At 43.9% G+C, this 22,016-nt stretch overlaps 1 protein-coding gene across 1 annotated transcript in view; it reads left to right on the top strand.

Annotated features, from left to right (window-relative positions):
• The window catches only part of NOX3 (NADPH oxidase 3), a 52,828-nt gene extending 31,346 nt beyond the window's left edge, over positions 1–21,482 (top strand). Inside the window, exons 11-13 of the mRNA XM_016152889.2 lie at positions 6,929–7,075; positions 11,211–11,335; positions 21,331–21,482. Of these exons, the coding sequence (XP_016008375.2) occupies positions 6,929–7,075; positions 11,211–11,335; positions 21,331–21,457 (399 nt within the window). The 3' untranslated portion in view covers positions 21,458–21,482. The remainder of the gene's footprint in view (positions 1–6,928; positions 7,076–11,210; positions 11,336–21,330) is intronic.
• The last annotated feature ends 534 nt before the right edge of the window (positions 21,483–22,016 follow it).

Raw genomic sequence — 22,016 nt, 5'->3', positions numbered from 1 at the left:
CCCATCACTCTCCTCAGACCAGACCTACAATACCCCACCCTCCTCTCAACACTCCCACGCCCCATGCGAGTTCACAAAATGTCTTATTTCCCCCAACAGTCTCTGAGCTCCCTAATCGTGGCTGCTTTGCAACACACATACACACACGCGCGCGCACACACACACATGTGCACACATACACACACACACACACTGCAAATTTGGAATGAATCAGTGAGTAAATAAATGTCTAGATGCCCAAAAGAATGAAAAAAAAAATCGCTTCTGTATAATTTCTATAAGATTCTAGGTTACTAAGGTTAACTCATTTTTTTTTAAATTGAATCCAAAAGGCTATTTGTTCAGTAATGTTATGATTATAATAATACATCCCAATTCTTTTACTACAAATGGAGAGGAAAAATTCTCCTAAGACCCAAGAAATCTTAAAGTCCGTGTAGGAACCCACAAAAGTCTTCACACCCCTTCCTCGCCCACGATTCCATTGTTATTCCTGAGCTCTGTTTCCGGGGTTTCTCAAGGCTGCATCAGTGAGAGGGTTAAGCAGTTACCACAAAACTACAAAATAAGGACACTGTTATCTATTCCAAAACACAGACACTATACAATTGGAAATAGAAACCAGTGTTGTTTACAACAAATATTTAGGGTAATATCGGGTCAATATTCAGCTGAAAATAAAGATAAGAATAATGGTACATGAGATTTTAAAAAAAAAAGCGAAAAGCATAGACTCACAAAATAACTTGAGGGGTCTTAACCTTTTAGCATTGCACATGGCAATGAAAAGTTAGCATCTGTGCTTAGGATGAGAAGTGATTTGTCCAAAGTCACCCAGCTGGCTAAAATCCTGAGTCAGGATAAGAGCATGTGTTTCTGATTTCTAAGTCAAAGCTCCTTTATGAAAAAAAAAAAAGAGAGAGAGAGAGAGAGATTTCACGGTACTGAAAGTTTAGGCTGAAAATTACACTTAAGATCCACTCCCTTAGAGTCTGCCTGCCTGAGAAAAAGTTTAAGAAGTCTCTCTGTTTTAAAGCAACTTTGTGTTTGTTGGAATGCGGCTATCATTAGGCTTAGGTAACTAATATTTGTCAGCGCCACCCACATGCTTTTGAGATATAAATACTACTTCTTCCACTAAACTGTCAGCATCTATATAATTTTTAAGTGCAGCAGAGCAAAGCAGCATGTATTTATCTAACACTGTCTTCACAATTATACATCCAGGCTATCGTTTGCAGAATGTTCTCTTCTGCATCAAGGAAAGAGGGGAAAACAGCACAGGCGTTCAGAGCTGGAGTGTTAAGCCTCAGTGATTAACTACGGTGGATTTTCCCCCAGTGTAGAACACCGGTTGGCCCAAAGGCATACATTTTTAACATATAAGCCTCATATTACAGGTCTACGATGATAATGAAAAAAAAAATGCACTCACGTTTCCTCTGTTGTTCCCGTTGCAAACCATTTCTCTTTTTACTCTTCTCTTCTGCCACGTGATTCGGGAATACTTCTAAGTAAAATGCAGAATGGCCAACGGGACGCCTGCCGCTTCTTTGGGGTCGTGCGTGGCGCTTTCCGTTTGAAGCTGGTGTTTTGAAATTTCTTTCTAACCATCTTTTATTTTTAAAGAGGGTCGGGAGGAAGTGGAGAGGAAGGGAGGGAAGTGGTCAGGAGGGGACTCCTCGAGATGGCAAAATAACAATAAGTATAATGACGGCTCGCTGGGAAGGAAATGGGGGAAAGTTGTAATATAGCAGAGGGATATTTTCAACACAGGCCTAAGAGCCGCATTTCACTTAGCGGAGCGCAGATCGGCACAGGGCGCCCCTTGGGGACGAGGGGAGCGGGAGGGAGTCGTGCAGGAGTCTCTGTGACTCAGTGTGGACGAAGCCGAGCGCCGAGGGGTACAACCGCCCTACAGCGGTGGGCGTCCTCCAATCCCTGCCTAATGGGTGTAATTAATTCTACATCACACTCAATTTGTGAAAAGAGCTTGAAAAAAATTAGGACAGTGCGCTTGTGCAAACTGTCAAGATGATGAATGAAACAGGTGTGTACGCGTAGGGAGGGGATTGGAAGATTGCTGACATAAATATATTGGCTTCCGCTTTATAGTTCTCCCCAATATCACAGCCGTGGAGACCGAACTGAGCGGACGGCCAGGTGGAAGATTGGGTTCGTTTTCTTAACCGCATGTGTAATCTTCGGACTATAATAAAATAGATTATAGAAAAACTGACATCATCTAATTTCTTCATAAATTGTCTTCCTTCATCAGCTCAATGATATATAACTGTGATAATGGGTATTTATAGTGTGTCCCATGTAAAATAGCCTTTGGGTCCTTAACCTAATATAATAAACAGGTAATTCGAATAAAGAGACAGCATGGGCCAGCGGGAACAAGGCAAAGAGGCCAAGAAAGACAAAAATCCATACTCCACTTAAACATATTAATGAAACAAAGGAGGGCCTGCGCTCTTTCCTAATGAATGAAAAATGCATTTAATTCGATCTATTTAGTTTGAGAAATTATTTACTTTCACTCTCCCTCGCACTGGAGCTGTGGCTGCTCCTGGAATTGATGGTCTCCCCTAACCGGGGAGATCGCTGTCATACATTGAACGGGGGAGCGCGAGGCCACGTTTGCCTTTTCGAAAGACACATGTGCTTCTCATCGTGCGCCAGACGGTTTCAAAAGGCGTCAGTCCCCCGCCAGGCCTCCCCGTTGCCCTGTGGGGAAGTGACCAGTATTAATATTAATATTTTTAATATCTTGGTTTATTAACCGCACAAGCCAGGCAAGACGACAGTGTCTTTGTAAAAAGTTCAAATAAAGTGCTCAGGCCAGAATGTCCCTTCGTTCGATTCTTTCCCCCAAACTGACCACGACCATCACTTTGTTCTCCAGGGGGCTCGCCGTGAAACAGTTGAGAGCATGGTATTTCATTCCTGCTCCCATGCGTTCGCATACACGCACTCACCTACACGCATGTGCAGGGTGTTATTTTTATTTTTACATAAATGAGAGTGGGGAGAGAGAAAGGGAGAGATGGAGGGGAGGGAAGGAGAGAGGGAAAGAGGGAGAGAAGCGCGCATTTCGTTTTGGTTTGTTTTCTTTATAAAGTGTTTTAGAGCACGATCAGTGTCGATACCTACTGACTGACTCCTTTTTTCTAATGCCTTCAGAATATTGTGTAGTATTGATATCCCACAATTAATGTAATCATTCCATTATTAATGAATCTTTTGTTTGTCCAACCAAATAGCACAGCCATGAAACAGTTATCGTTAAAGATAATGCCTTTAAGAAAAAGTCTTAAAGGTTTAAAACTGATTGACAAAGTCCCCTTTCAGTCTTGTTAACCGTTAACTAGAAAAAAAAACAGTGTTATGATTATATTTCTTTAAAACGGGATGTGGAGGCCACAGAAAGGCAGCTTCTCAATGAGAAGAAATAGTTGCTTCAAAATTTATTTGCCGTTGTAGTCATCCAGGGTGACCTTTGTGACAATGACAAAATGAAACCCAGGGCAGTAAAAGCTACCGGTTAATGAGGAGGTGCTATGTTTTCTAATCATCGATCACAGTCTTTACCTTTTCAGGGAGAAAAGTTATCTTTTTGGAAAACGGAGATAATTCGCTCGATGAAAAGTCTCCTTCACCCTGCTGGTTTAGAGCTTATGTCAGTTCTGCTGCGGTATCCAGTGTGGACGTCTCAGCCAACTCAGGCTGCTGTAATAAAAAGGCCGTCGACTGGCTGACTTAAACAAGCACTTATTTCTTCCAGTGTTGGAGGCTGGAAGGCCAAGATCAGGGCACGAGCAGGGTCAGGTTCCGGTGAGGACTCTCTTCCTGGCTTGCAGACGGCCATCTTCCTGTGGGTCTTCACATGACAGAGAAAAAAAAGGGAGAGAACTCAGACGTCTTCCTCTTCTTAGAAGGGCACGGATCCCTTTATTGGAGGTCCCACCCTCACGACCTTATCTAAATCTGACTACCTCTTAAAGGTCCTATCTCCAAATGCCGTTATCTTGGGTTCAAACATGTAAATCTGTGGGGAAGAGGCTGTAAACTTTCAGTCCATAATGGCGGGGAATAGAAGGTGCCGTCCGGGAGAAGGCAAGGTCACCGTGCAGCCCATCGTGGGTGGAGGTCTTGGTCAAGATCACGGTCGACCCTGGCACCCTGTAAGACGCCTTCATCTAGGTTTAGCACGCCCGGAGCTTGGGGCGCATTTTGCTGGTGAAGGAGCCTCCACTTTCAGGTCTAGGTCTTTGTGATCATTGCCGAGGTTCTCAGCAATGGTGCTGGAGACAAAGTTTGGTTTCGCCTCCTCTCGGTGACCACCATCTCTCTAATTTGGAAGTGACCAGTGGGAACGCAGACCTCCAAGTACGAGCAGCTGCGAGCTCTGAGCACTTAATGGGTCTGTCAGGCATCGTGCTGGATGCTTCCATGAGCCTCATGCTTTCATCTGCAGAGTAATCTCGTAGGTTGTTATTCTGTGTGTGTGAGTGTGTGTGTGTATGTGTGTGTGTGTCGCCATTTTACATATGTGATAATCTAGGCCCAAGTTAAATAAACTGCCCTTAGTCACACAGCTCATAGATGGTGAAGCCAGGGTCTAGGACAGGTTACACGACTCAAGGACTCACAACGTTTAATTATTATGCCATACCGCACCCTAAACATAGGTCTCCATGTACCATTCCCTTCTTTGGATGAGTTCTGGGCCATAAATAAATAGATACATAAGTAATTTTGTCCCCATGTCCATCCTTGGGGCCTAAAGAAACACAGGTTGTGTTCACGGATACCTCTCCAGGGCATGGCACAGGAACCTGGGGGGGGGGGGGGGGCGGGTCTGTGGATTGGTAGTAAAATCGATTGGTAGCTTTTCTGATTTCATTTTCTGGGATGGTTTATCAAAAAGAAGCACAGGTTCGTTATTCCAGTGGCCCCAGATCGCCTCAACCTGGCCCGCATGCAGGCTGCGGGAGTTTTAGAGAGCAGCCGAGGCTGTTGGGAGAGCGGGAAGAGGCAGAGCTCACCGAGGACACAGCACGGGGTGGGGTGGGGGAGGCGGGGTGGGTACCTGGAGTACCCCCTCGAGCCGCGGTTTCCTGCATTGCCTCTTGCACCAAAGCTGCCTGGTGTCATCTATAGGTCAATTACAGAAGGAAACACACACAAAGCTGTTGCAAGGAAGCAAAAGGGGTAAAGGGCTTAGGAGACCCTAAGAACGCTGACCCGCAGCAAAGCCACAAGAAAGCAAGGACAGAAACGATCTCTATTTGAAAGGACAGGGGTCAGTGCATGGAGGAAACTAAGATGGAGGTGTTTTTCAAGTAAGGATGATTGGGACTTAATTATTGCAACCCTTTGCCAGCCTGCTTTGTGTTTTTCCATAGTATGTATCACCCACTGACACATTCTGTGTTTTACTTCTTAGTTTATTGTTTTTCTTCTCCATCTAAAACGCAAACTGCGTAAGGACAACAAATCGTTTTTCTTTTTTGTTCGCTCTTATAGTTCCTGAGCCAAGAACAGGCCTGACATAGAGTAAGCCTTTAGTAAGTATTTGTTGAGTCAGCAAGTGAGTGGACGATCACTATATCTGTGGGGGTTCGTGGGACGTTCACCTAAAGGGAGCCCTTGGCTCAATTTCACAACTGGAAAGAGGCGCAATTTTGGAGGGATTAACAGGTTATCATTTGTCCTGGGATTAATATTCGAAATACCCTTCTAAGTAGCAGCTGTCCAACAGATATGGGAGCCTTAATTCTTAAGAGAAAGGGTGTTATCATCACTAGCTTCCACTCTACCTGACAATATTTTAAATTCCCACACAAATCTGGAAAGAAAAGGCAAGATGGTTTGCCTTGAAATACATTCTGTGATTTTTTTTTTTTCTCATGAGTTTCATCTGTTAATTAACTCTCATCTGTAACTTTCGTTATATGATGGTAAGCTTGCAGGCTGGCTGGTGGTGGTCGGGAGGCGGGCGGGCAGGGGAGAACACTTGACTATTGGAAGAGATATTTCCTGGTGGACGACATGACCAGCTCCCTGGTAGATCTTGTTAAGCAGTAGAGACTTGTCTCTTTGGGGAGGGGGGTGCGGGAAACAGCAGTGGGCAGCAGTGGGTAGGAAAGTGAGAAAATCAGGAGAATTAATAGCTCTATTTCCTGTGTTTCCTTCTGGAGACAATTATCTAAAAGCACAAAAACTAAGTCTTTATTTTAACAAACCCAAACTACTTCTTGTCACACAGGAAAGTGTGTTTGAGCCATTTGCAAAGCACAGAGTTTATTTAAAAATGTTCCTAGACATAATTTTTATTACAGCTGTTGACACACAGCCATAGCCACCACCCACTAGCTTTTCTTGGACACTGATATGTCTGGCTGAGGGGACACTTCTGGCCTGTGTGGCTTGATTCTGTAATTACCATAATCCCCACCCTCCCGACACCTTGCTGGTAGAGTGGATTAGCGCACAAGCCTTTGGGGTCCCTGGAGAAGAGAGCTCAAATCCCCAGCTTAGGTCATAAGTAAAGATGAAGGGGCTGGTCTAAAAGAGTATATTCCCCTTTGGGGGCAGTGAAAGGCACAGCTAGCTGTGGTTGTTAACCTCGTTCAGAAGAAGCACAGCCAGGAATGTGGCGAATTGATCCTCTTCCAGAGAAGCTGGCAACAGCCAACAGGCTCCCGACTCTGAATTCAATCTGGGCTTTTTTCAAACGCAATGTGAATTTTTTCAAAAGAAATCACAGTGTGACTGTTCACTGGCAGAGAGAAGCATGTTATTTTGCAGAAGTGCCCATTTGGGCTCAAATAATTTATTTAATGGAGATAAAGTACTCTGCGATTATCAGTGCATTGTGAAAGAGGAACAAGTCCGTTTTCTCGTCTTCTCCCAACAGGTGTATTTCTACTGGATTTGCCGAGATCCCAGTGCTTTTGAGTGGTTTGCTGATCTCTTACTCTCGCTGGAAACACGCATGAGCGAGCAAGGGAAAACGCACCTCCTGAGTTATCATATATTTCTTACTGGCTGGGATGAAAATCAGGTATCGATAAGGCTCTGAGGATGACCGATATTATCTAAGCCGTCGACTAATAGAGCAAAGAAGAGCCATTTCAATGATGAACTACATAGTCATCTGGTAGCACGAAAGAATTATTTTTATGTTCTTGGAAAGGAATAAAACCAGATTAGATAGAGCTATTCAAAGTGTAGCAATGAATGAACCTACTGTTATCTTACCGAGGAAAATAAAAGAAGATGAGAAAAGAGGGTTGTTAGTGAAAGACAATCCCAAGTTTGGAAATCCGAGAAAAAAACATGTCACTAAAAGTGACATTTGTCATCTTAGGGACATCGAGTGGATATTATCGATTGGCCGTATTGTCTTGTCTAGCTCCTAACTGGTTCTAATTCTATGCTTTGAGCTTTTCAGAATTAAACAGAAAAAAAAAAAAAAAAAAAACTCCCTGTTGTTTACATTCGACATTTTATAGTGTAAAGTATGTGAGCTTTTACGGAAAGTAATCATCATGAATACATGGTTTACCCAGAGATTTCTTTTTCTTAAGTCGTTCTTAGAAATTGTGTGCACGTGTGTTTACTCACCAAAGATCAAGATGATCGTCTGTTGCGGCGGGTGTTCTGCGGTGTATTGTATTACATTGAATTTACCAAAAATAACGCATATCAAAATATTGCACTATGGTAGTTTTTCGGTGTTGGGAATATCGAATGATCACTATTAAATTGTAAATCCTTTTTTAACCCCTCAAATATGGAAGCTAACAGTGATTGCTAGGTTCTGAAATGTATATTCTAATCCGGACTTCTGTAGTATCCCCTATTGATATTTACTTTGAGGAACCTGTGTTTGAGATGAGCAGATTTGCATTAATCACTAAATTTGCAAGTGAATGTGCTCCTGCCAGCGAGTGAGCGCCCACCCCACCCCCCCCCCAGGCGCACACCTACGCACACGCATTTTAGGACATCACTGTCATTTGACTCTGTGCCTCTGCATGAGTAAGACTTTGCTTAAAATTCAGTAGCTAGCTGAATTTTTAAGGTCTTATTTGCTGTCGGCCTTAAATATTTATTCCCCTGGGATAATTTGAAATAGAGGTTCTTGAGAACTAGGCTTGAACCATCTTAATGAATTAAATAGTGTTAATTATGTCTTCCAAACATACATTTTCCTTCTTCAAGTGGGATTTTTGACTAATGATCTATTTGGCGGTGTTCAGGCAGAGTCTTTGCCTTTTGCTTTCTAGACACATGCTTCCTCTCCTGCTGCTGGGTGGATTGGTCCTGGGTGTCCACCTAGGAACCTCCAGTCATTTGGGAGTTGCAAAACTGGGCTCTGTTTGATTTTGTGACAGTACGACCTTGCCCCATCCTAGCTCTGCCCCTTCCAAAAGTGTGCTATAAAATATACTTTTTCTCTAGGTACAAGTAAATTAAAATAAACATGTTCTTAAATTTTTTGCCACAACATGTTGGAAATTCTCTAGGCGCTCAAATTCCGGGGCCGGAGGAGTAACCGGTGCATTCTGTTGGTAAGGAATTAGGAGGAGGCTGTTTTAGAAATCGCCAATTGCTAAATTGAATTTAACAGCCATCAAGTGGCAGGATGACAAGCACAGAAGGGACAGATGGAAACAGCATTTCGAAGGGCAAATCGACAGGGTTTGGAGATTAACTGAGCATTGGACTGAAAAATATGGAACGAATATAATTCCAAACGTTTGAACATCAGTGACTGGTAGCTTGACGGCACCACTGCCACGACTAGAAAAGACCCCTTTTTCTTTTTTTTATTAAATACGCCTAGACTTCTCGGTAAGTGATTTAAGGCCCCTCCTGACTGGATGCTTACGCACTGGTCCTGTCGCGTTCTCGTCATTGCCCACTGGCGCTGGAGCCGCCCAGCGGGGCACGTTCTCCTGCCCCATTGTGCACCTTCAAGTCCTCCCCCATTCTGTCCCCTCTCTCTGACGTGTCACTGAACAGCCTCTGTCTCTCCCCACTGCCTACTGCACAGAATTATTCTTTAAAGCCCAGCCCCCTTCCTCAGTTCTCTGAGTCAAAAATTACGTGGGGCTTCACCAGAGTGATGGGCTTGTTTCTCCAGAGCACTTTGCTTCTGTCCCTAGTACAGAGAGGGCTCGGCCTGACTCCCACCATGCTGCTGGCACAGGTGCGCGCCCCTTCCTGCCATGACCTCACCAAGCAGAGACCTTTCTTCTTTGTACCTCTCCACTCGTACACTGCCCAGTTACAGGACTCACTCAACAGCTGTAAATTGAAGTCGTGAGTTATTTGGGGAGATTCTTGTTTAGCTAATCGATGATCGATTTGAAGGAATGAAAACAATTCTACATAAAAATGTGTTTGGGCAGTTTGAGATGCAGAACTCCACTCAGGCAGGAAGATGAGGCCTTGGGCAAGAAAGTCTGGATTTATTTTTGCAGATTATGCTAATTGGGACCATGAACATGAAAGGTCTTGGGGAGTGGCGGTCCAAACGAGATGCAGAGAACTAAGATTGGAGCCTGGAAAGGCAGCTGCATTTCGAGACAGGAGAATATGATAGGAAAATAAAATCTAATGTTATTTCCTTGAATCAATAGAAAAGCCAGAGAGAAGTAGAAGAAATGGGATTTTATAATGCAAATAGAATTGAGAAGAAGCAATGTTTAGCCACATGGCGAAGAAGCTGAGGAGAATAAGGCCTGAGTTGGTCATCAGATGTGACACTTGGTCAAAAGTAAATTAACCAACTTTGTCGTCCTCTTTACCCACAGCAGAAATCAGCTTCCTATACGGTACCAATCAATCCTAGTGTTAAGCCACAGGGCTACGGGGATGCAGAACTGCCACTCTGATCTGGAGGCTAGGACAATCCTGACTTCGAGTTCCGGTTCTGATAACAGGGCTTCTGCCCATTTCCAAGACTCAATCCTGAACTACCATCTCGGTTCTTATTCGTGGACTTTTGTCCTGAACGTCATGCTTTGCTCTCTGTCTTAATAAGCTTGCCCTCCTCCCGCCATTTTCCTCTCTTCCCCAACTCAGCCCCAGTCGCTCTCCTGCCACCGGGGCTGAGACGTGCTCCACGACACCTCCCCGCAGCATGGGTTTCTGTGATTCCGCCACCGTCTTCTCTCACTGACTGCCCTGTCGAGGCGCCTGTAGGAGTACCTTCTGCTCAATCTCCCTATTGCCGGCTGCTTTTCTAGACTGATAAGAAGGTCAGTTGGGGAAGTCAGGCATGCAACAGGAATCATGGTATGAGAGTTGGGTCTAGCAAGGTGATTGGCCAAACTGGTCAGGAGCAGGGAGAGTTAGGATCTGAGCAAACAGAGCATCCAAGGGTACAGTACGTGAGCTCAAGAGCTGCGGGGAATTCTATGGAATGAGCACAGGGAACATGAATCCCAGGAGGTAAAAAGCAAGGTCGCTGCGGGACTTCAACAACAAAAGATTATCACTAAGTACTGCTATGTCCAGGCTCTTGTTATCAACCACCAGTTCCCTGATGCCTGTGCGCCTTCGTGTTCCTTAAGGGCACAGAGCTCCACTCCTACCCCTTGCTATGCTCGACCACCACGTCCTGTCTGCCAGACTCAGCATCCTCCCCGCACTTGAACCCAGGTAGTGCACTTGAGCGCGTTCCACCCTAGCGGGCAGATCTGACTGTGAGATCTTCCTGGCTCTTTCCTGTCACTACCATCTGGTAGTGCCCTTCTCAGCACCCGAGGTTTAATCATAAGTGAACGGGGACAGAGGTACAGATTCATTTGTGAAAAGTTTGGCAGAAAAGAGGAAGCGGCTTAGTGCTTGCTTGCCTTTAACCATATTCACTCTATTACTCTCATATTTTTAAAGAAAAATTCTCTTTCCAGGTTCACGTTACTCCACATACACTCTACGTACACTCTACTATTGGCACTTTGTATCAATAGTGCCCAAAGCGGAATACAAAGATAAAAGATGGAATGCCTGTTCTAAAAAGGGGAATCGATGGTCTCTGATAATGATAAACATTTTAACCCCATAAAATTTTTTTTCATTATTAAATCTACAAATGATCATAATTACTTCGCCTTGTATTTAGTAGCAGATTCCTTTTATTTTTTAATTCGAAATGCCATCCGACATTGCGATTTCTATTTCAGGCTATTCACATAGCTTTACACTGGGATGAAACTACGGACGTGATCACGGGATTGAAGCAGAAAACCTTCTTTGGGAGACCAAACTGGAGCAACGAGTTCCGGCAGATCGCCTACAATCACCCCAGGTAAGGCTCCTCTTTCCACTGCCTGCCCAGCGTCTCCCTGGATCAAAACAAGTCACTGCTGAAACGGAAAGCTCTTGGGCACAAGCTGGTTACCCTGTAGAGCAGGCATCTTGTTTAAAGCTAACACGTCAGCCTTAAAAAACGTGGTCATGGGTTAGTTCAGGAACCACGATCTCTGCTTGACTGGTTTATGACATCTGACAATCGGCGATTATGTTGGAACGAACGCCTAAACTCAATTCATGATAGTATTTCTTAAACTACCTATGTTTTCAAGAAATCTGTGGTGAGCATAGTTGATTTCTAATCACCTAACAGGAGAATTCACTTACGTCCAGCTATAAACTGTATCTAGCATGTCTAGCAAAGCAGACAAGAAGCGTTGCAAGACCAAGCTGGGATTAATGTGGTGGTTAGAGACCCAGAATCTGGAGCCCAGGTGCCTGGGTATAAATTCTGCTGTGATGACTAGTTTACTTGGGCGGGCGACTTATCCTGCCGCTGACTTAGTCGTCTTCTTTGGAAACTGCAGGTAACAGCACTGCTTGCCTCCCAGGCTCCTTTCTGTGAGGACGGAATGTGTGAATATGTAGCAAGCGACTTTGAATTCAGTAACTATTAGCTGCTATCGTCATTATCATGGTTTCGATTATTACTACAATTATCTTCATTATGTAATAACCTTCTGTGTAGAAGAAGGAAAGCATTTGCTCTGAGAGTGGAAGCAGGTGTGATGGCTCTGCTTTCGGATTCTAGAAGTTCCTGGCTATGCGACCTTGGCTTGTTCAAGCTTTTGTAAAACATGGAGGATACCATGCCATCACGGTGTTGTTTTTATAATTTAAAAAAACATAATAAAAATAAAAAACATAGTATGGTGAAGAGAGAGCTTGGTAAAATGCAAAGCACTAATGAAAACATTTATCGTTGTTATACTAGATCCCCTAGATCAGTCTTTGTTTTAAAAGTCCATTATCTATGGCCCTTGAGGGTCAGGACGTCCTTACACTGTCTGTGTTTAAAGAGCAGAGGGTGGCGCTGTTCTGCACGGGAGAAGCAGTTCCCAGCATGACCTGAGAGGCCAGCGAGGTGGGGGCAGCACGGATGAGGGGGAGCGCGGGGGGTTTGTTTAGGAGCGGTAACCAGGCAGTTATGGGTCATTACAAGGCTTTAGAGTTTATTCTGAGCAGAAGAGTGACATGATCCATCTTACCTTTCATGAGATCACTCCTGGTTGCTGCGTGAGAATAGATCGCAAGGGCCCTAAGGCAGAAGCGGCGAGGCCAGTAGCGGGGAGGCGGTGGTGGTCGCCTGCAGGTGCCAAGAAGCAATCAGATTCCGCGTGTTTCGGTGAGGCAGAGCTGACCCGACTTGCTGCTGGCTTGGATGGGAGGCAGGCTCGGATTTACCGCTTACCGATATGGGGGTGACTGCAAGAGGAGCGGGTTGGCAGGCGTTGGATACCAGGGGTTCCCTGTTTTGATATGTTTAGCTTAAGATGCCTGCTGTGCCTCCAAGTGCAGATGTCGGGTAGGCACATGAATCTGAGTGAGGAGTTTAGGGGAGAAGTTTGGGCTGGAGATACACGCTTGGGAGGTGGCAACATATAAAATGTTCGGGACCATGAAACCGGATGGGATCACCGAAGAAGCACATCTAGGTCGACAAGAGTGCCAAGAACTTCTTCTGTGTATCTTCCAATACACACAGGATGGGGCAATATATTGTCTACCTGCAGGGTACGGACTTTAACTCACAGCTATGTTATTAGTCGCGTCATTCAGGCCTTCTGTACTTTGGCCTTTTATTTTTTTTCTGTCCACTTTATCAGTGTGGAGCCATTAAGACTAAATTGAAACCTGGTCGGGTATTTCCGACTAATTCCCTATTTCCCGTGATTTCCCCATCGTCTTGCCATCCCTCCCCTCGGTTCCGGTGTTGCTGCTTTGCGGTTTCCTTTCACAGAGGTCATCGCTCCATTAAACCTTTCGTAATTAATTCCCTAGTATTTTTTCTGCTCTATGGAATACTTTCCTGGTGAATATTATTCATCTTTTGGTCACTTTGGCTCTTTTTTTTTTTTTTGAATTTTTCTTATATTCTTGTCATGTCAGAACTATTCCACTTCCTTTTATATTGTCAATGAAATTGTTAAACTTCGCTGGAGAGCTATCCGAAGGAGGTTCGGTGAGGAGGGCGCTGAGGAAGGGCTGACCGGGAAGCTGCCCCGAGTTCACAAGCCACTCCGGCGGCCTCCTTCTCGTGTCTTCACTCCGACTGAAACCGACCCGTGCTCTCTGACAGCCCTGCCAACCCTTTCCTTCCACACCCTGCGCCCCGGCAGCCTGCCCGAGAAAACCTGGACCTCAAACAAGAGCGTTCACTGTGGAGGCTCTGGACACCTGAGCACCCCGGGTCCGCCTCAGCCCAGGGGAGAACTAGCTGGAAGGGGTGCTCATGGGGACTTGCTCTTGACCTTGCATTGTCCTGAAAGTAAAAGACTTCCTATGAGAAAGGCCAGGAGAGGCACAACCTTCGCCTTCAGGGCTGAGGGAGAGAGAGGGTGGACCAGCTGCTCCATCACTTCCCCACCTCGGGCTCAGCCTCAGATGACGTGTAAGAGCCAGCCGAGCCCCTCAGCAAGTGGCCACGGGACTCTTCAGGAGCCCCTCCTGAAACCCATTTGCTCCATTTTGCCTCTTGCCCTGACCCTTGCTGACACTTGGCCTAGGACCCCGTTCTGATGACCCATCTTCTCTCCAAATGTGGTGTTTTGAACCCATCCAGGCTTCTGGAGCCTGAGAACCTGGTTCCTCTGTAAACCCTACTCAATGCTCAGTCCTGGCTCCTAGATCCCCAGCCAGCCTCCTCTGCGCCCTGAAGGTCACCAACCTTCATTTCACACCTATTGGGCACTTGTCCAAGAGGCCAAGACTGGATCGTTATATCTGTAGTTTCCTTCAAAAGATTATAGGTGGAAAACTAACAAAATGTTACAAGCTCATATGTTACAGCCACAACCAGATTTTTTGTTGCTATTTTCTCCTTGGGAAATATATATATACATCTAATTTTTTATATTCTGTTTTCAATTGTCATGGAGTAAGTGTTGCCACTTTGCAGGCTTTTCACGCAGACCCATCTCGGTTTTAAGTTCTTGTAGATAGGACCATTCTTTGTTATGATTTTCCTTTATCGACATGTCACATTGCGTTTGTTTATTTTTGTTACACGTGACGTTTGCAGCCCAGTGGGGAAGGCTTTTCGAGCCAAACCATTTAATTATCTCCCTGTCTGCAGAAAGGTATGAGCCAGAAACACAGCGTCAAGAAACCCAGAGTGGAACTGAGTTTGCACAAACTCTGCCCCCTAAATTATGTTGCACAGTGCTGAGAAGTGAAACCATCCGATTTTGCAAGGAGCGAGGAATAATGAGCAGTTCGAAGGTGGGAAAACGACCTGGCTGTCACTTCTCTTGTTATCCTTGTAAGGAGTGTGTTCGTTCCTTCTCAGAAGCCATAATCAGAGTTCAGTACATAAATGGACTTAAAGCTCAGTTGAATTTCTCAGCGCAGTAGTGATATAAACTCTCTTCTTGATGGACGACTACATCTCTTCCAGAGTATAAGAGGCTCCCCAAGCTTTGGATGTCACCGAAATCTCTACAGCTTACTAGAATTTCTAACCCTCAAATTTTAAAAAATAGCATTTTTTTAATAGCCTTAGACTCTAGAACACCACAACTGATTCTATAGCTCCACCTCTCAATGTCATTAATATTAGACATTTGTAGGCAAAGATCGATTATTGTTTTACCCCTGGAATGCCAGCTCCCTGGGAAAAGACACGTCATCGATAAAGAGCTTTGCACCACCTTTCCTACAGACTTTTAAAATGACCTCCTTAAAATAACTTTGTTTTCTGCTGTGCAAAAGAAGATTTATGTTTAATGAAGCTTTTAATGAAGAAATCTCGGAAAGAGAATGCCAATAAAATCTAATTTTTAAACAAGAAAATTTAATATGGAGAAGTATTTCAATATCCTGGCCTTTGTCCAGGTATAAATGAAACACACAATCCAATTAGGGTTCTACACAAAGGACAAAGTAACATTAATTTTCCTCAAGACGGTTATTAAGGAGATAAACAGTATGTTTTCCCCTGATTATGTCAAGGATGCGTTTGTTCCCAAGCCTACTTGGCTAGTCTACAAGACAGGTCTGTCCTGTCATTAGCTCATATCTTTTGGCAAAGATGGGTCAGAAAGAATTGGTGGGTTTGTTAGTGGCCTCGAAAAAGGTTCTTTGTTCTTGAGGGCCTTTGAAGTGGGCTCTCGACCATTTCTATTCATCAGCACGAAGCCAAGGATTCTTAGGGCTTACTCTTTTAAAAACATTTACCTGTTCACTCAAAGCTGGAGTTTTTTCTTGCTCTAAAAAGAAGGAGTTAAACCAAAGAATAAAGGGAAGAGGGGCAAAAATATTTTTTTATAGAACATGAAAAACAGCACCAAAAATAAAGCTTGAAGGGAAGCAGATCAAAGAGAATAGTGCAAGCTATAAAGGAACCAGAAAATTGCAAAAGTAACAGTAACAGAGGAACAAATTGATGGGCATCAAAATGAATACAAATAAGGAAAGGGGAAGAAAAAATTAAACAGAGATCAAAGACTGAAAGTTAAAAATGGGAAAACGTAATCTATTGTTTTTATTTGCAATTAATTTTCATAATTATGTAAGCTGTATTACAAAAACACAAGTATAATTTTAAAAGAAGAAGATCAATAAATAGTAAGGGGCTGAATAAGAAGTAAATCTTTGATTGATATGCCCAAAATCACATGCATGTGACAGCTGTTGTGCACTGTTTAAGTTAGAAAGGCACAGAAAAGTACTCTAAATACAAAAACAATGAAAATTATTCTCCCAGGTAAAATATAGTAGGTTAATTAATAACATGTATTGATATCCATATTTTACTAATCTATAGAAATGTGTGTCTCATACAAAAAATGGAAGCTGTATTTCATTTTTTTGTAAACATTCTCAATGTGTTCTCAAGCTTTAGATAAGTATTCAGACAATCAGGGACTCATTTCCGAGAAGGTGGAGACGGAATGAAAATAAACATGTTTTTGTCACATCTAGCTTTTTTGATAAACACATTGTGCAACTATTCAACCTTCTGGATAAATGGATCAGTTGTTTTTAATTAATTGAATAAAATGATTTTCCATAAGCCTTCAATCTTTGATCTTAAACTTCACGTAATATTTATAGTTTGTCACTTTTGACTTATCTACTAATAACTTCACCATGCCTCATGGGCGTGAAGCTTTATGTAATTAAGAACCATAAAAACTTTGAAGAGTTGGCCAGTTTTTCATAACTTTGATAGAAGCATTTCTTTCATCTGGAAAGAAAAAAAATAAAGAATAAAAGAGTACTACCATTTGTTAGAACAGTTCAACCCAACCCAATGATGAGAAAAGGTGCTAACCATATGATCGGGAGCTTCTAATACATATTGTATGTATTTTTTTTAGACCACCCATTGTTTTCAGAAGTGTAAAAATACCTTTATACTAAATTGAGTAAATGTGTCCATCTGGAACCACATTTGCTTTTGCACACACCCTCCGCTTCTCATTTGTATATGCATATGTGCAAAATGGTTTCGAATGATATTTTTAAGAAATGAAAATTTCGATTACAGCGTACAAGCAAGACCCCCTCTTTAACAGGATAACCTAAACATCCATTATATGACTAAAATGTTCAGAACACTCAAAGAAATAGACTTAAGTGGAACCCCAAAACACGATCAAGTATATAGCTCCATGAGAATGATAATGTCACCATAAACGTACGACTAGGATATTGTTAGCATATTTAAATAGTACCTTTCCACCAGAGGATGCCAGCTCTCCACTTACAATCAAGCAAAGAGTCAATGAAAATTACTGGCGTTACCGCATTTGCAGTAGTCGACATTAGCGAGGCAGGTGAGCAAGAGGTAGATTTAACATTGCTCGGCAAAGTTGCCTTGATGATGTCATCTATCAGAATGTTAGATACGGCAAAAATGTTAGGCTATTTCTGTAGGAAGGTGTATGTACTTCAGTGTTTCATCAGAGAAGGAAAGGGGACAGGTCGGCAGAAGGATGGCGCCACCATTTCTGGTGATCCGGAGCCACAAGTCAGCTACTTTCATTTCTCTCCCCTATTGGACCACGATGTCCTCCAGGGCAGCACCTTTATCTGTGCCCCTCAGAGGCAAGCACAGTGACCGGCCTCAGCAAGTGAAGGGACAGCGAGAAGGATGAGGAAGCTGGGACAAAAGTCTTAAGTCTTGCCAGAGAAGATGGAGTCGGCAGGAAGAGAGCAGAAGTGCCACAGCTGTGAGCAAGCTGTCAGGGCCACGTGTAGCTCCTAATGAGCAACTGAGTAATTAGGATGCAGAGAAAACTCACAGAGCGGGCCGCTGATGATCAATTGCAAGATAGGGTAAAAAAAAAAAAAAAAAAACTGGCCCACGCAGTTATCATCCGTGGTTATGAAAAAGAAGGTGTTGTACAAAATATAATTATGTGATGAATCATTTGGAGGCCTCTCTAATGAAAAACATTCTCTAAGAAAGATTAACCAGGAGTCATATCCATTGTCTGATGCCGAGCTTGTAGCTTTCCTTGTCTTCGTTCTAAACCTTCATAAATCCACGGGAAGCTTCTGTTTATCGATTTTATTTGCAGAAAGCACTCAGGGTATAAAGTAATTTGATTTTTTTTTTAAATGGGGTTTAGGGTCTGCCCCTACAGGGTTATAACTTACCAAGCATAAAAGCCAACACATAAAAACAAACATACAATTTAAAGAGAGAAGGGCTCAAGGCAGCAGAACCCGAGAATCCGGCAAGATGGTGGAATGACTCCCGGGTGCCCTCACTCTCCCATATATCTGCTGGACTGAAATCTCCTGGTGGGTGACATTTTAAATGCCTTTCGTGCATGGCATTGCTGAACCGTTTTTGAAAAAATGCGTCAACCCCACAGAGAAGAGATGATAGTTATTTAGCAAAGAAAGGGGGTTGGGGAGAGGATTGTCTTTATTGTTTATCGGAGTTAAGTAGAATGCTGTAATGTTAACCATCTTTGCAGCTTGTACAAAATTTGTCCTTTTCTTGTCAAAGTCAGCAGCTCAGGCTGATCAATGCGGCTAATGTCATCCCTGACCCATCTCCTCCTGCGTCTGCAGGCTTGGCAGGCTGTAAACTGAAGAATAATGCCTCGTGTTTTTATTCTTCTTTTACAGAGAATCTTTTTTTTTTTTAATTCTAAGCAATAGTGGGTAATTAAACTTTATAGAAGAATTTTTCTCTTTACCAATCCCATTAGGGTTCTCTTGCACTTGTCCATTGCCTCATAAAAGAAAAAAAAATATGCTACCGCATCTGTGCCTTAACTGTTTTTGTGTGGATTCTCAACTCCATGATTCACACTTGGCATGTGTGACAAGAAATCTCAGTATTTGAAATCACGAATGCCGAGGAGGATAAGCGAGGCAGGCAAAAGAATGCCGTGTGTGGGGACAGGAATGAACAGAGAACTGGTGGCGGACTGGCCTTTCCGCCTCGGCGGAAGGGAGATAATGAATGGCCTTTGTGAGACTCTGGTGATTGTACGACCGTGACAGGGACATGAATCCGGGAAAGTGTGTACTTAGCTGAGCAGTGTAATAGCCACGACTTCAAAAGGAGCGGGGTAGCTGTGAACTGCTGGGGACAGCAGTGGTCCACCTGGCAGCCAGCAATCAGAATCCTTTGAAATGGAGTCTTAAAGGCAGAGCATCAAAGAGTAGCCTCAGCGTCTGCAAGCACTTGCCTTGGCTGCAAATGAAAGGGCAAACTTAGCCTGTTGGGAGTGGGCCAGTGGGCAATCTCTATGGCGACACCCACACTAATGGAAAACTATCACCACCCATAACAGCGTCTTTGAACCGAGATGCAACGGTACCTCTGGGCATCAGACACAAAGCCAAGCTGTGACTCCACACCAGGAAAGGGTTTGCCTGACCAATCTATCATTCAAAATGTTTCAGTCCAGAACTTAAAAAACCTCGTGATAGAGTGTTGATCCAGAAAGTCTGTAATCATCTCTGGGTTAACAGCCCGCATCGCGTCTGGTCAGTTTTGTGGAGCAGGCAGACATCATGTGGGTCATCACGTAAGCTGTCACCGAGAGCTCACCGTGTGCCCGCAATGTCTTGTCTACTTCTAACGGAGGTTCTAGGAGCTGGGTACTATAATTCTTTCCATTTTATAATTAAGAAAATGAGAGCTTTGAAGAGATACTTAACACGCCCCAAACTGATCAGCAACAAAGCGGCCGGACCAATAGCACTTGAACCACACTGCCTTTTATTTCCATCAATACCTTACACTTGCTTCTGTTTTCTGAAAATGTACTTTCTCGAATTCAGTCATGGGAATTATGTCTTTGAAAAGGACACTTATACATTTTAAACATATCGTCATTTATGAATGAATCTATTTGATAAGTTCCTTTGAAGCTCGAGTTTAAAATGCAATTGAACCATCAAATTCTACCGTGGATATTGTGGTCGTGGAATACATAATTATAGGTGCATACGATGCATGGCAGAGAACCACGTTAATACGTCAGCTCAGAAGAACAAAGCACTTCCCAACAGAAACCGGGTATGAAGAGGTCGAGGCGGTTCAGTAGCCGCCATGGCCCAGGGGTCCCAGGAACCCCTCTCAGACAGTGTCCCTCGAAGCATGGCTCGTATGCCGTGGGCTCCAGTGTCACCTGGGGGCCTTGCTAAAAATGCGAGCCTTGGACCCTACCCTGGGAACCTATGTGTTGACAATATGCCTGGATAATGCTATTTTTAGATCTAGAATTTTAGATCTAGAATCTTTAATCTAGACTAGAGTAACTAATTAAGCTCGTGGCAGACACTGAAGAAAAAACGCCATCAGGAAGAGCTCAATGCCAGACAAGGGGAAGCGTGGTCTCCCTGAGTCCACACAGAGGTGGGTCCCTCCCGACTTCCAGAGTCGACCCGAGCCCTTTCGCCGGTGGCGGCGTTTATGTGTCAGCAGAGCTGGCATTCTCGGTCTCGGGATTTGAGTAGCCCCGGGACAGTCACTATATGCAAAAATGTCTCTGAGACACAGTTTTCTGAAATGTCATGATTACAGGTGACAACTTTTGGGTGGCTACATTTTCAGCAATGTCTTTTTTTTTTTCCAAGTCTTTTTTTGGCCTTCTTTGAAAATTAAAGTAATTCCAACAGGAGGAATAAACTAGGTTGCTATGACTTTAGTATACATTATATTATCTATAAAAAGGCAGGGTCGAACAAGATGTTAGGAACAACGGGCACCTGTAAAACCTTTTTGACTGCATCATTGCACTTTGCTTTCAATAAAACATCAATGAAGTCATTATTATCTTAGTTTTACACATGTGGTGATTGAGGTCCAGTGTCTTGCCCAGGACCATGCAGATAATAATCTGCAGAATCATGTATTCATTTATTTAACAAACGTGTGTTGATTGGCTCCTGGACGCCAAGCACTATTCCAGGGGCAGGATTATAGTCAGAGATGAGGAAAATGGACAGGTTCCTACTCTCAAGGAGCTTACATTCTAGTCACCTTGCAAATGGATGCTTCGCTGATCAAGGTCACCAGACTGAAAATCCAGGCCTTGTCACCTCTGTACTGAAACTCCCGCCCTAGTCATCAGGCTCCACCAGCCTCAGTCTTTCGGGTCCACTTACCTGTGCGATTCAGGGCACACCTGTGGGTGATCGTAGTGTTGAAAGCAGGAAGAGGGAAAGAAGGAAGTGGGTGTAGAAAGTCGGTGACGTCACAGCCACAGCCGCTCGGCTGACGTTACAGTTCCGTCTCGGCTCCTGGCTGACCTTGACCCTGGGTAACGCGTCCTTCCTCTCCCGCCCGCACTGCAGCAGCAGCATTGGCGTGTTCTTCTGCGGACCCAAAGGCCTCTCGCAGACGCTCCGAAGGATGTGCCGCTTACATTCATCAGCCGACCCGAGAGGCGTCCATTTCTACTACAACAAAGAGAGCTTCTAGACTTTGGGAGGAAATCCACGTACTGCGTAAGTGGCACTGTCGTCATACAAGTCAGGGCTTGGGGAACTGTTCTTGTCAAGGGCCACATAGTAACGATTTTAGGCCCCATGGACCATGTGGTCTCAGTCACAACTGTTTGGCCCTGGCAGTATAACGCACCAGAGCAGTGAGTGGTGTGGTTCCTTTGCAACGAAACTTCGTTAATGAGCCCCGAAATCAAATTTCATGTAATTTTCTTGTGTCCTAAAATATTCTTCTTGTGATTTGTTTTCAATGATTTCAAAATGTAAATGACATTCTTAGCTCACGAGCTGTCCAAAAAACAGATAGTGGGCCAGTAGGTAGTTTGCCGACCCCTGATATACAGACTCGGTCCCAAACTTGTTTTGATACTGGACGCTACATCCAGCATGAGACTGGCATGGCGGTTCGGGTTCTAGTTTTGTTTAGAAGTCATTTCAAATTTCCATTACCCCGATGGCAGAGACGTCTGCTTTATTTCCAAACCCGATCTTTTCTGTATAAACTTTGTATTTTTTTTCATCCTCTGCACACCTGA

The sequence above is a fragment of the Rousettus aegyptiacus genome, unplaced genomic scaffold, assembly GCF_014176215.1.
Source record: "Rousettus aegyptiacus isolate mRouAeg1 unplaced genomic scaffold, mRouAeg1.p scaffold_m13_p_1, whole genome shotgun sequence".
NCBI classification, from domain to species: Eukaryota; Metazoa; Chordata; class Mammalia; order Chiroptera; family Pteropodidae; genus Rousettus; species Rousettus aegyptiacus.
Note: the sequence above shows the minus strand (reverse complement) of the source record. Positions and strands in the feature narration are given on the sequence as shown.